The sequence below is a fragment of the Fukomys damarensis genome, unplaced genomic scaffold (genome assembly GCF_012274545.1).
Source record: "Fukomys damarensis isolate Sample0158 unplaced genomic scaffold, DMR_v1.0_HiC HiC_scaffold_14, whole genome shotgun sequence".
NCBI classification, from domain to species: domain Eukaryota; kingdom Metazoa; phylum Chordata; class Mammalia; order Rodentia; family Bathyergidae; genus Fukomys; species Fukomys damarensis.
This window is the reverse complement of record NW_022900926.1, coordinates 83,677,729-83,691,211: the sequence shown is the minus strand read 5'-3', so window position 1 is coordinate 83,691,211 and position 13,483 is coordinate 83,677,729. Positions and strand designations below refer to the sequence as shown.

The 13,483-nt window shown below is 33.2% G+C and overlaps 1 protein-coding gene across 1 annotated transcript in view; it reads left to right on the top strand.

Moving 5' to 3' along the window:
- Positions 1-13,483, top strand: part of Ufl1 (UFM1 specific ligase 1) — a 24,168-nt gene extending 10,685 nt beyond the window's left edge. Inside the window, exons 9-19 of the mRNA XM_010603648.3 lie at positions 134-309; positions 1,363-1,542; positions 2,850-2,970; positions 5,258-5,377; positions 8,177-8,294; positions 9,397-9,560; positions 9,639-9,769; positions 11,417-11,497; positions 11,788-11,873; positions 12,396-12,576; positions 13,218-13,483. Of these exons, the coding sequence (XP_010601950.1) occupies positions 134-309; positions 1,363-1,542; positions 2,850-2,970; positions 5,258-5,377; positions 8,177-8,294; positions 9,397-9,560; positions 9,639-9,769; positions 11,417-11,497; positions 11,788-11,873; positions 12,396-12,576; positions 13,218-13,433 (1,574 nt within the window). The 3' untranslated portion in view covers positions 13,434-13,483. The remainder of the gene's footprint in view (positions 1-133; positions 310-1,362; positions 1,543-2,849; positions 2,971-5,257; positions 5,378-8,176; positions 8,295-9,396; positions 9,561-9,638; positions 9,770-11,416; positions 11,498-11,787; positions 11,874-12,395; positions 12,577-13,217) is intronic.

The following is a 13,483-nucleotide window of genomic DNA, read 5'->3' as shown; positions in this document are numbered from 1 at the left end:
TTTATTCCTTAAAAACATTGGAATGTATTACATTTATAATCAAATAATAAGTTTTGTTCAAATTTAACTTCTCCTGATATTTCTAAGTGGCGTAAGTGATTTACAGTTCTATCCAACTTTGTGATGTTTCTAGAATTTGATGCTTTGTCCCGCCTTGGAATCCCAGACACTGTAAACTACATAAAGAAAAGGTATAAGACTGCACAACTCTTATTCTTGAAAGCAGCTTGTGTTGGTCAAGGACTTGTGGATCAAGTGGAAGCGTCAGTAGAGGAAGCCATCAGCTCTGGAAGTTGGGTTGATATTTCAGTATGTTTTCTCCTCTTAGTTTTTCTTTAAACCAACAATAAGTGACATTTTGTTAATGTATGGCTGTTTTAAAAACTTGAACACATTCAAGTAGACTTTAGAGTTGAATTCTAGCATTTGCTGTTAAAACAAAAATAATGTATTTTATGCTTAAAGTCCTTCTAGCTTTTGAAGTAGAGCTACCTTCCTTTTACAGGTGCATATTCAACATCCAGCATTCTATAATTTTCAAAACAAACAACTTAAGATTCTTATAAATCCTGACATAAAAATTGATGAGACTTTTCACATCTTATCGAAGCTTCTATTGTCATCAGGCCTTGTGTAGCATTTGTGTATCCCTTATCCATTCATCTCTTAATGTATTACCATAAGGTGCTTTAGTACTGATAGTGTTTTACTTCAGTGTTCAATGTTGGCCTGCCCTTCATTATGCCAAAAAGATAAGTATAGGTAAGATAAACAAGTGGCTAATCCATTATTTTCTAGTCAGGGCTCACAGCCTCTATAATTTAGCAGAAATTTTCCTGTAAAGAATGCTAACATTTCCAAGATGTTTGTTTGTTTGTTTGTTTTTTAAATTCATGCAACAAAACTTAATTGGTACTTTTTCTTTGAAAGCCACAAACTTTTTGCTCTTGGTAGAGGCTACTTTCATTGGGGAGAGTTAAAATGATACCAGATAGCAGAAAGAGCTAAAAGGAAATATATTTTGGAAATAAACTGCTAAATTGCTTATGGATTTGTGTAAGAGAGAACCAAATGTGACTTGTAGGTATCAGTATTTTGGACAGTTGAGATGCCTGTTGACATATAAGTGGGTAAATTAGGTAGGAAATAGCATATATGATTCTAGAGCTCTGGGTAGTGATGAAACCAGAAATAGAATTTGAAGGGTATGCTTCTGAATGCACTGGACTTAAATCACCTAACAAGAGCATACTTACGTACATTTAAATATATTCATGTACATGTGTATGTCTTCAGTGTATGTAACAGTTGGTTTATCTGTATCATACAGTAGTTTCACTCCATTTTCATTTGTAATTCTAGCCCCTGCTACCCAGTTCTTTATCAGTTGAAGATGCTGCCATGTTGCTTCAACAGGTGATGCGAGCATTCAGCAAACAGGCTTCAGGTGTAGTCTTTAGCAACACAGTTGTGGTCAGTGAAAAATTTATAAATAACTGTGTAAAACTGTTCAGTGAACAGATGCACCAAAAAGCTGTAAAGGTATGTCAGATATTCTTTCATCATTAATCTTAACAACATAGTCACATTAGAATCACCTGATGTCTCCTGAAAAATGGTCTGAGTAGTCTGCACAGTAATGAACACTTTAGGTTGTGCATCATTTTCCTTTAAGAGATCGTTCTTACTGTCTTTCTCAGATCTCTTCTTCATTCTCATCCAAATGTGTGTTAGAACTTAAAGAAATAATTTTAGAAATTAAAATCACATAAATGAAATGACTTAATTTTTAGCTAGGTTGTCTGAGGATATTGGTTCAATTACTGCAGAAAAATAATACATATGGATATATGTAAATATTCACTTCATGTATACTGTATGTAGTATATGTATAACATACATTGTTTACATATTTAATAAGCCTGAATAAATTTATTAATTTGTGATATTGGAGGTGGGGCTTGTTGTACCTAAGAGCAGGCTTTATAAAGATGGTGCAAATTGAATACTAATTAAAATGGAACAGGTGTTAATTACAAAATACTTAGATAGCAGTTGCTCTGCAGAACTAATCAATTTGCTAGTAACACAGGTTTTTTTCCGTTTATAATTTATCTTGTTTGTATACTTCATCTAGGTAAAATTCATGAAGCTCTGTTAAATTTAGTAGATACTAAATCTCTCAACTTAGAAATAGTTCATTGATCTTAACAAACTTCTAAAACTCAGGGATCATCAAGAATGAGTCTGGAGGAACAATAACTTTATATGGATTCATGTACATCTCACATATGATCATTAGTTTGGGATAAGGCAGTTTCACTATCTTTCTTATAATCTCAGGTATCCAGGCAACACTAGATTTGGGAGTCTCAAAAAGAAAAGGGTTAACCCATTTATGCAGGAAAGTGCATTGAAATTCGAATTTTTGAAATTCATTACCTGGAAAAATTTAAGGAACAAGAATTTAAAGAGAAAGGTTTCTTTTATGTTCCTTTGTTATGGGCATTCCAAAAATGGAACTCTACACGTAAATGGATTAAGCTGTGTCAGACAGTAACAGCGGAAGAGGCGCTGTGTGCTGTTGCTATGTGACCAGTTGTTCAATGGTCATATGTACTCATTAGCTAATCAATTAATCAGTACAAAAATTCATGAACAGCAAATAAAGAAACTGATACTTAGCAAGGAAAAATAGTCTCAGAGTAGCAGTTGTGAGACAAGTTTCTAGTTCTTCTGAGCAGTGAGATGAAATGAGTAATTAGAATATGTGAATGAATAAACAACTCTAATGTATTTTGAAATGCTATATATTTTTATCTGTCAAAAAGAACCATGTTTTATTTCAGGAAATAAAAAATAATCCTGTGCATTTAATCAGTGAAGAAGATCTGAAAGAAGCCTCCTTTTCAGAAAATTTTAACACAAATAAAAAGGATAAAAAAGATGAACGCAGGAGGAAAGCAACAGGTAATAAACTATTAGGAGTAAGAAAGATTCAAAGGTGAGATTTTATTTGCTGGCAGTAAACTTTGCATTTACTAGGCCCCTTGAAAGACCTTTGATTGATTCTCCTTTCCTTTTAACTGCTAATATCAACAAGATCTTTTACTAATAAATTAAATTTAGTCATGCAAATTGAAATATTATTGATTATATATAGTTTTCTTTTGTGAAACAATTTAATTTCATGACTGTTGTGTCCTGTTTCCCTCTTTCCCCTCTTCCCCTCTGTGTTCCACTTCATACAGTACCACTTTTTTTTTTTGCCATCTTAGATTCTCAAATTTGCCGCATTTATGCTTACTGGCTATTCTCTTTACCACTGAAATACCCCTTATGAACATCAGGTAACCAGTTCCTTCTTTTTATCCAGATCTCAACATGAAGTGTCCTTTCCTCAGGGAGCTCCCTAACTCTTCAGAAGAATAGCCGCAGTTGTTCTCTATGATAATATCCTGCCCACTTTCTTTCATCTCTTTTCACTAAGAAGTATTTTGTTTGGAAAGCTTGTCCATCTTATTTAGTGTTACCTGTGTAGTACCTCGACACTCGCTTGGCGTATTTTATGTGGTCTCTAAATATTTATTGAATGAGCAAATTTCCCAATGAGACATGTTTTTAATTAAAATTCAAAGGAAATTATTCTATGTAGAACCAGTATAATATTAATCACTATTTTTTTTAAAAAATGTGTTTTCTGTACTCTTTAAAATAAGTTATTTAATGCTCTATCAGGATTTTACAAATTGATATTTATCCTTTTTCAATAAATACAGCTACATTAAAAATACATCCTAAAAACTCAATTTTTGGTATGGAAATTCATTCCCGTTTGAGATTGTTTCTTTTTTCTACAAAATCTTTTATGTATTTTGTAGTTACCCTCTAGACTTCCATGAGTCTGGTAAATCACTGCAATAAATCATAGTAATAGTCACAGCCATGCATGTTTTATTATATTTGATTCTGTAGTTATTAATGGGCCTAATTAATTGATGACTTTTAGTCTTTTTAGTGCTATTATTTTGCAGTATTGAATTGCAGTATGTGGCATCATGCCACGCATGATGGTCTGCAAGGAAGTCATCCAGTGTTAAAAATGCATTCAGTTTAGACATATGCTTTTGAAAACAGTATTTTTCTATCATAAAGGCAAGAGGAAAGTAAATAGAAATTTCATTTCTAGGATATGATAAAATTTAAGATAATCCTACTTAGCCTTTAGGAAGCATCTTTAATTTATAGAAATCACTTTAATTTACTTAAACATTCTTTTATGCAGAAATACAATTTCAATATTTTTCATTGTTTACACTTTATTTTGTAAAATATGTATTTTAAATTTAAATACTTAGTGATGGGGAAACTAATAATGTCTTGTGTTAGCCTTGTGTCAGTGTGACAGAATACCTGAAATAAACTCCATAACAGGAGGTCATGACTTCACAAGACCACTTGGCTCCATTGTTTCTAGGCCTGCAGTGAGGCAAATTATTGTGACGGAGAGGGTACATTAGAGCAAAGCTGCACACCTCATGCATTTCAGGTCCAAATCAATATTTTTACACTTTTTTACAGTGTTTGAGTTTCATTATCTATATTTTTATACCTAACCAGTAGGTGACAATTACTTTTTGTATAACCAATTTAATATTGATAGTCAACATTTATTGAATGCCTGTTGTGTTTCAGGCATGGCTGCAACCTCAAGCACACAAATACTGAGATTACCCTTACCCTCCTTCCTCTCAAGAAATTCATGATTTGGTTGAGTGCTTGGTGAATCTCATTCATGATGTCTCTGCAAGGCCTGGGTGACAATCATTCAATCAAGAATGCAAAACCAAGTAGAGTTAAATTTTAGTGGAATGTACTAGAGAGTATTGATGAGGCTCTGATAACAGATGGGCAAATAAAGGCACATTTCTTTGAGAGGAAGTGGAAGAAAAGAAAGAATAGATTTGGCTAACCAGAAGTCAAATATAACTACAGAGAAGTGATGACATTGGAGAAAAGAGAGACTGTATTTGAAGCAGGCAGGTGATCTAAGAATGTTACTTAAATTCAGGGAATTTCCTATTACTTTTTATTGATTGAATTTACTACTTGTATTTAAATAAGGAAACACTGTGCTTAAAAAGGCTCAGATTTGTTTTGCCTTGTGTTTTTCTGCTGTAAATTTAAATACAACAATAGAGTGTCATCACTATTGGGATTTAATTCCATAATGCTAACTGATGTCATCTTCCACCAGAGGGCAGTGGAAGTGTGAGAGGAGGAGGTGGGGGCAATGCCAGAGAATACAAAATTAAAAAAATCAAGAAGAAAGGAAGAAAGGAGGATGATAGTGATGACGAATCCCAATCATCTCATGGTGTGTAACTGTATGTTATGTTTTCTTTATGCATAATTTCTTTTACATATTAAGGTATAATTAGGTAGATATCTTTATTCAGGAAATAGCTTGGCACACTTCCAATAGGCATAAATTTCAGTTGCCACAGTTTAGTTAAGTAATAGTTAATACCAGCCCACCAGCAGCATGATTCAAGCAGTTACCAGTTGCCCCTGGTATATTAACTGAATAATTGCATAAGGTTCTATGCCAGAGTTCTTCAGGCCACAACCACTATAAAATAATGGATGCATATTGGGATCTTTGATTGTCAGATCACTTATTTTGAGGTTTGTCAGCAACTAAACATTACACATCTGTCAGTTTTTATGCCCAAACAACAAAGCAGATACTTGTATTGTGTCTTATCTCCCAGTGATAAGCCCATGAGATATTTTATAAAAATACATAATTAAAATAGGAAATTAACCAACAAAGATGAAAGTGCAGCAGACGTAAAAAGTGATAATACTAGAAGTAAAATTGGAATGAAGCATAAAAGAGTTATAAAAGGAATGGCTCTACAAACAGGAACTTAGTAAAGGTGCACATGCTAACATAAATGGGAAAAGTAGTCGTGACAAAAAGGATGAAATTTCTTAGACAACATGACATAAAGCAAAAAGTTTACATTAAAAAAGCAACCACTATGGAAATCAATATGGAGATACCTCAAAGAGCTTGGACTGGAGGTTCCATTTGACCCAGCCATCCCTCTGTTGGGTATCTTTCCAAGAGAACTGAAAGAATCATGTCACAGAGAAGTATGTGCACCCATGTTTATAGCGGCACAGTTTGTAATAGCTAAATCTTGGAAACAACCTATTTGCCCATCCGTTGGAAACTGGATAAAGAAGTTGTGGTTTTTCTATAAAATGGAATATTACTCAGCCATAAAGAGCGAGAGAATAGATTCATTCATAGGAAAATGGATACATATTGAAGATATACTCCTAATCCTAGAAATACTTAAAAGACATAAAAGCTTTTGCAAAGGATAAAATGTTGGAAACTGATCCAGGGCCTCTTCTGCATTCTTTTATAATAACACCTAACTTCCTTATGTCTAAGGGGGAGAATTCATTAAGTGCATATTTCTTTTCTAGACTTGTTATTGTTTGACAAGGTTAAGTGTGAAAGAGATGAGATGTTTTGTTATTCTAAATAAAATGTTTTTTCATTTTTCTATTTTAAAAAGCTAATGAAACTGTGATACTGCCCTCATCTTCATTCCCAGCAAAAAGAAAATTTAAAAAAAAATCTTCAAATGATAATTTGAGATTTCTCTTCTTTGACAGAGTTCATTATATATGAGCTGTAGCTGGGATATGCAGACATCAAATGATGCGACCGTAGCTGTTAATGTGCTATTTGTAGTAGCACAGTTGCTTAAAAATTGTTAAATATTTTTAAATAGTGTTACTCAAAGGGGAAGTATCTTTGTAGAAACTACCTGCTCTACCTGCCCTTATTTTAAATAGTATTGAGATTGTCTTACATGTTTTTTAACTTTCCACTGATAAATTTTCTTATTCCCCAGACATATCATGGTAGGGTAAAGAAGCATTTAAAAAATACTTTTCTAATATCTGTAATTCTAAACAGATGAGGCATGTGATGCTCCTTTTGTGCATAGATTATTGAGAGGAGCTATAAAAGTAGTAAAACCATTCTACCTTAAAATATGTAATTCAGTGCCTTTGGAAAAGGGTAGTAGCATAATCTTGGAAATGGAGGATGAAATTAGATTTTCAGCTTAAAATACAGGATCCATTACAAAAAGAAAGATTGCTGAAAGGAGATATAATTTTAAAACTGCTAAAAAGGCATGTAGGGAGCAAACAGGAGATTATAGACTATTTACTTTGAGCATCAAGGTGGACAGCAGATGTCACAAAAGAAGGACAGTATTTATATGTCTATTACCTGTGATTTCAACTGCTTAAATCTTCATATTGAAAATTGATTTTTTAAGGCATGTTATTTTTATTGCTGAGGTTTTAGTTTTACTGCAACATAGATAATCTAATTTAGCTGGAAATAATCACTTTCAGACCTTTACAGTTTCTAAAAGAAGTATTGTTAGCTTTCTTTGTCTGCAGCCATACTTTTTCAGGTAAGTGGCTAGCATGGCATTTCCACAGTTAATAATTATTTCCACTATTTTAGCTGCACACCAGTTTTCCTTAGTATTGAATCATTTTTGTGGAGCAAAAATAAATTTGGGGTATAAAATTATGGAGGTTTTTTTCATCTCTGCCTTTTCAAAAGGTAATACTTAATTCTATTGGAGTCGTGGTTATGATGATTATAAAAACTTCCTGAAGGTCCTACATAAAGCACAAGCATGATTTAATTTCTAATACCATTTATATTCTGTTCATTATCCATTTTTTAACAAAGAGAAATTCATTTTTCCTGAAAGATTATTTTCTATCTACTTGCTTATTTTCATTTCCACCTTTTGCATTAGCCAAGATAATTGAAGGAGAAAAATCATCTTTTGTACTTGCTGATTGCCTTTTAGGAAATAATTTTTAAGTGAAGCTTTAAAATAATCACTAGATTATACTGCATATCCCAATTTTTAAAATATATTCTTATTGGAATTTGACAAACAATTTTTTGACGTAACAGTTTGTTTCAGAGACTCTGTAGTAGGCAGTGAATGGATTACCATCTTACTAACATTTGTTACTGGAACCTTACTTGCTTTCTGGTTGCTTATGTATTTCGGTGTCTATCTTCCCCCTCCCTCCATTGCTTGGCTTGTTATAGGAAAGAAGAAGCCAGAGATGACTTTTATGTTCCAGGATGAGATTGAAGATTTTTTAAGAAAACACATACAGGATGCCCCTGAAGAATTTATTTCTGAACTTGCCGAATACTTAATAAAGTAAGTATAAATTTTTTTTTCTGTTTTATGAGTGAAACAAATATAATTTTGGGCACGATCTTAGAAAACAAACAAATTTTAGGTGTTTTCTTTTCAAAGCTTGAAATTCATTCTAACAACTAAATTCCAGATTCATTTGCCCACAGAAGCAGCTTAATTTAACAGGCATTTAGAATTTTGGGAAAGGCAATATAAGAAAAAAAACTGAGAACCTTTGAAGCAACCTTTTAATTGATCTTACAGTCTTAATTCTTAGTGGGAGAGAAACTCACCAGTACTAATCTCAGGTTGATTTTCTCTATAGCATGAAAAATAACATTCACAAGGAAGAAAAGTGCATTTTCTATTTTTATTTGACTTGGAAAGAAAGGAGCAAATTGACCTCAAAAAGAATAAGTTTAGACACTCCTACTTTATGAATGAGCCAGTCTAACTTTATTTGTAAAAATAAAGGAAATTATATATAACTTGACCATTATTAATCAAATCTGGTCTTCCTTTAAGTTAGTCCCAGTATTTAAATTTCCATAAATAAAATTCAGGAATCTAGGGCATCTAACTTATTTTAGAAATACAGCTTTTGTAATGAGAATTATTTAAATTTAAATAAGTGCTTTTGTACAAAAGTCCATTACAAAAACATATTTTTCATGTGTAAAGAAGATGAAATAGTTACTAGTCATCTACCACTGCTTTTTTAAATGCTGTATTTTTAAAGTTCAATATAAAAAGGCCCATTATAATACTTTGGAAACTGAGAATTTGCTTAAGTTGTAATTCTTGAGAAAGGGAATAGATTTATAGTCTACTGTTTTTCACATCAACTTCAAAAAGCTGTTTTTGGTTTGTCTGCTGTTGGTTTTCATTGTTCTTATCATCTTTAACTTTGAGTACTCTAAACTTAAGAAAGACAGTCCATTTAAGTTATAATTCCTGGGGCTGGGAAAAAAATTCTTAGGGAACTTTTCTCCAAGTTAGTTTTATTTGTTTAAAAAATAGAGATTTTTTTTTTTCTTAAACCTTATTTCAGTGCATGTAAAATTTGTTATTTGCACAAATCCAGTACATTTTAATAAAATAATCATATTTATCTTGTGTACAGACCTCTTAATAAAACCTATCTCGAGGTGGTACGTTCAGTATTCATGTCTTCAGCTTCTGGTTCTGGAACTGGTAGAAAACGCACAATCAAGGACTTACAAGAAGAAGCTTCAAACCTATACAATAATATTAGATTATTTGAAAAGGGGATAAAGTTTTTTTCAGGTATACTTAATTCTATTTTTTACTGATCTCATAATTCTGCCCTGAGATTGGATTTTATAAAGTGTCTTTCTTTTTCAGATGAGACACAGGCCGCTCTTACCAAGCACTTGCTGAAGACAGTGTGTACTGACATCACTAACCTCATTTTCAACTTCTTAGCTTCAGATTTAATGATGGCAGTAGACTCTCCTGCAACCATTACAAGTGAAGTATGTTAGTAATTTGCTGCCACTCTTTATGTATTTTGAATCTGTGCACGTTTTGTTTTTTTCTCATTTGAAGTAGCTTAAAAGAAAAATAAAATATAAGAAAGTGTTTTAGAAAGTAATCTAAAAGATTTTTAGCCTGGATGGATGGATGGATGGATGATAGATGTTTCTGGCAGGATTGGTAATATAACCATTCTACCAAAAGTAATAGTGCTTAACTACTTCGGAATAAGCACATGTGTTTCAAATTATGTTCACATCTTTCCTTTTCCTGTTCATGTGATAGTTATTTACTATTCTGACCCAGTGTTTATATCTTTGTAGTCATTTTCATTTAAAGATACCATATCATTTAAATACTTAGATATTTCTAGTTCTTTTTTTATTCCAATCTGAAACTAGAATAAAAAAAAAAAAACTTGTCATTTCTTTTCAATGTAAGATAAAGCTGTGGCTCCCGTTTGTCTAGAGAAGGGAAGTTGTAGTTCAGTGATGGCGATTTAGAGATTTAGAGCTTTCAGTGATAACAAACAGCCCTGCAGCTTGCATGCCATAGGTTTGCCTCAGCTGTTACAGTCTGTCCATAAGATAACAATGACAGTCACTCTTCCTTCCTTCTTTCTCCTCTTAATCCACTTAAGGTTCGAGACGTATGGATAATGAAGAGATGAATTTGTCTTCATTTGACAGACTGTATATAACTGACTTTAAACTAGGTCAAACTAAAATCACTCTAATTTTTGTGCCCTCTGCTGATGTGGTTGTTGCCAAATCGGTAGCATGAGTTTGCTTGAGGTATTGTTTAGTTTCACCTGACTTACTTGCATAGTAAGCACTGGCTGCCAAACCTTCAAGCTGAAGTGCGGTTTCTTTTTCCCCCCACCCCTCCAATGTGCTGGCCACCTTCTCTTCTTTAGCATGTGCAACAAATCCCCAGTTTTCCCTATGGACAATTCTGTGTTTCCTGCCCACGTACCAATTTCTGCTGTCAGAAGTAAAGGTCTTGTTCCTTACTCCTAAAAAGCCACAGAAGGACTGGTGCAAAGTGGACCAAGGGGATACTAAGTTGCCCCTATTTTCCCAAACTGTGTCCTTCAGGCACTGTTGTTAAACCATTTCAACAGGCCTCTTACAGAAATTGTCCACTACACGGGATTATCTGACTCTGGTCAAGAATACCATCAAACTACACAGAATATGTACATGCGGAGAAAGATGCTGAGAGGTCTTCCTGTGGTACAGCATAACAACATCTGTCCATGGACAAGATCTCAGCCCCCATATTCTGTAGGTATCCTTGATCTTTCAAGTGACGCCCTCTTCACCTGGTATTGGGGAGGAAAAAACACCTTCTTCCCACTTCAAATATTTTGCTTCCCACAAGTCTTATATTGCTGGAGCAAGTGGAAAAAATAGCATAGCATCCAGCCCTTTTGGCTGAATAACTAGTGGTTAGCTCTCTGATTGTGGAACATTTTTAGCATACCTTCATCCATGTTGGAGATCTAAATTTCAAGAACAGATAAATTCCACTTAGAATTCCGTTACAGTAATAAATACACTTTGTTTACTTGTTTGTTTTGTTTGATCTTACATACACCACATATCCAAAGCACAATGCTAAAAGAAGTTTTTTTGCCCCTACAGGTAAGAAAAAAAATTTTAAGTAAGTTGCCAGAAGAAACTAAAGTAGCACTCACAAAACTCCACAACTCTCTGAATGACAAAGTAAGTAAAGTTTTATTATAGTTAATTGTCACAGCTAGAACTTTGTGTTATGAAGTTCTTTAAGTACTGTAAAAAATGTAAGCCAAACTAAAATACATTCTGCACTCAGGTATCTCTTTGATAAATACAGGAGACCAAGCTGGGAACGTTTTTACTATTTGTTTCCCTAGATAATAGTTGCTAATTTAGTGCCAGAGTCCCCCTTTTAAAAGTTGTATTTAGAGTATAAAATAACATATCTTTAAGTGCCTATATATAAAAATAAATTATAGTATTAAATATCTTTTCAGAGCATAGAAGACTTTTTTTCTTGCCTGGATTCTGCTGCCGAAGCTTGTGATATTATGATGAAAAAGGGAGACAAAAAGAAGGAAAGGTAACGAATTAATCTTTGTTATTCCTATTCTCAGGAGAGACCTTTCATATTTGCAAATTGAATATGACTATCTGAACTTTGCATGATGAACTGTATCCAAATGGATATATATTCACACATATTCAAAGTCTTAATACAGTTAGTTAATTACTGCTCTCTGACCCTGATAACAAAGCAGAGCTCCTTAATCCTGTAGCTGATTAAGTCTGGGACTTTTTATTAGCTTTGTAACCTTTCTTATAGGAAATCTTATTTAAATATGGGCAGTTCTGTTTGATCCCCAGAAATTTAAAAAGTTTATTTTGAATATCCCTGTCCTATACATTTTTTCTGTAATTTTCTAACATATTGTTTTAGCATGCCAGTTAGGGAATATACATCTCCCATATTTAAAGGATCCCTCAAAATGTATGGAATTAGAACATTAAATTAGAGAAGCTAAAAAATGAATACAGAAGGTAAGAATGGAGGTTGGTGAGAATTTCTTATGTCACATTTTTGTGTGATTTTATTACTTTTTAGGCAGATACTGTTCCAGCATCGACAAGCTCTGGTTGAACAACTAAAAGTCACAGAAGACCCTGCTCTTATTCTGCACCTCACATCAGTCCTCTTGTTTCAGTTCTCAACCCACAGCATGCTCCATGCACCTGGAAGATGTGTCCCACAGATCATTGCTTTTCTTAATAATAAAATTCCAGAGGTATTACATTTTCATTACATTTGAAGTTTTCCAGGCTTTTACATTCTGAATATTTTGAGTGAGTAAATTTGAGTCATTGTCAATATTCAGGGACAAAAAAAAAAAAAAATACATTATCTACCTGCTTCTAAGAATGTGACAGTTAATTAGGGACAAATATTTAAATTTTAGCATAGCTCAGGACTCTTTCACATACTATTCCATAGTAAAGAATATTCAGAATTTGGAAATTGTACTTTCAGAAAAGAAAAGAGAATGTCAGGTTTTCTTTTTCAGCCTAACTTATTTTTTAAGGACTGATTCAAATGTTTTGTTGTATACACATTCATATGAGAAACTCGACCCCTCACCTAAAAGTATTTGGCTTCTTTGAACCTCCTTATCACTTTGATTTTAACTTTACTAATAGTTCTTAGCTAAGTCAATTTATAGTAAAATGATTTGCATTCCTGTTTTATTTTCCCGGAAATATAAATTCTATAAGACCAGGGGGGACCTTGTTAGATTCAGCTTTCTACTTACATGGCCAGTCTTCTGTAAAGTTGAAGACCTTCGATGTTTATTGCCTCAAAAAATTCTACTTTATCTGTTCCACAGAAAATTTAATCATATTTATTACCTTTTGTTATTGCTTTTCACAGGACCAGCATACTCTTCTGGTAAAGTATCAAAGTTTGGTTGTGAAGCAATTAGTAAACCAAAAGAAGACTGGTCAGGGAGAGGATTCCTTGAGTGAGGAATTAGACAAAGAACAACATGATGTCACCAATACCACTCGTAAAGAGCTCCAAGAACTTTCTTCATCTATTAAGGACCTTGTGTTCAAATCCAGGAAATCATCTGTGACAGAAGAGTAATATCCTTCGGTGGCGTGCCTTGTAATTCCCGGTACCAAAAAAAAAAAAAA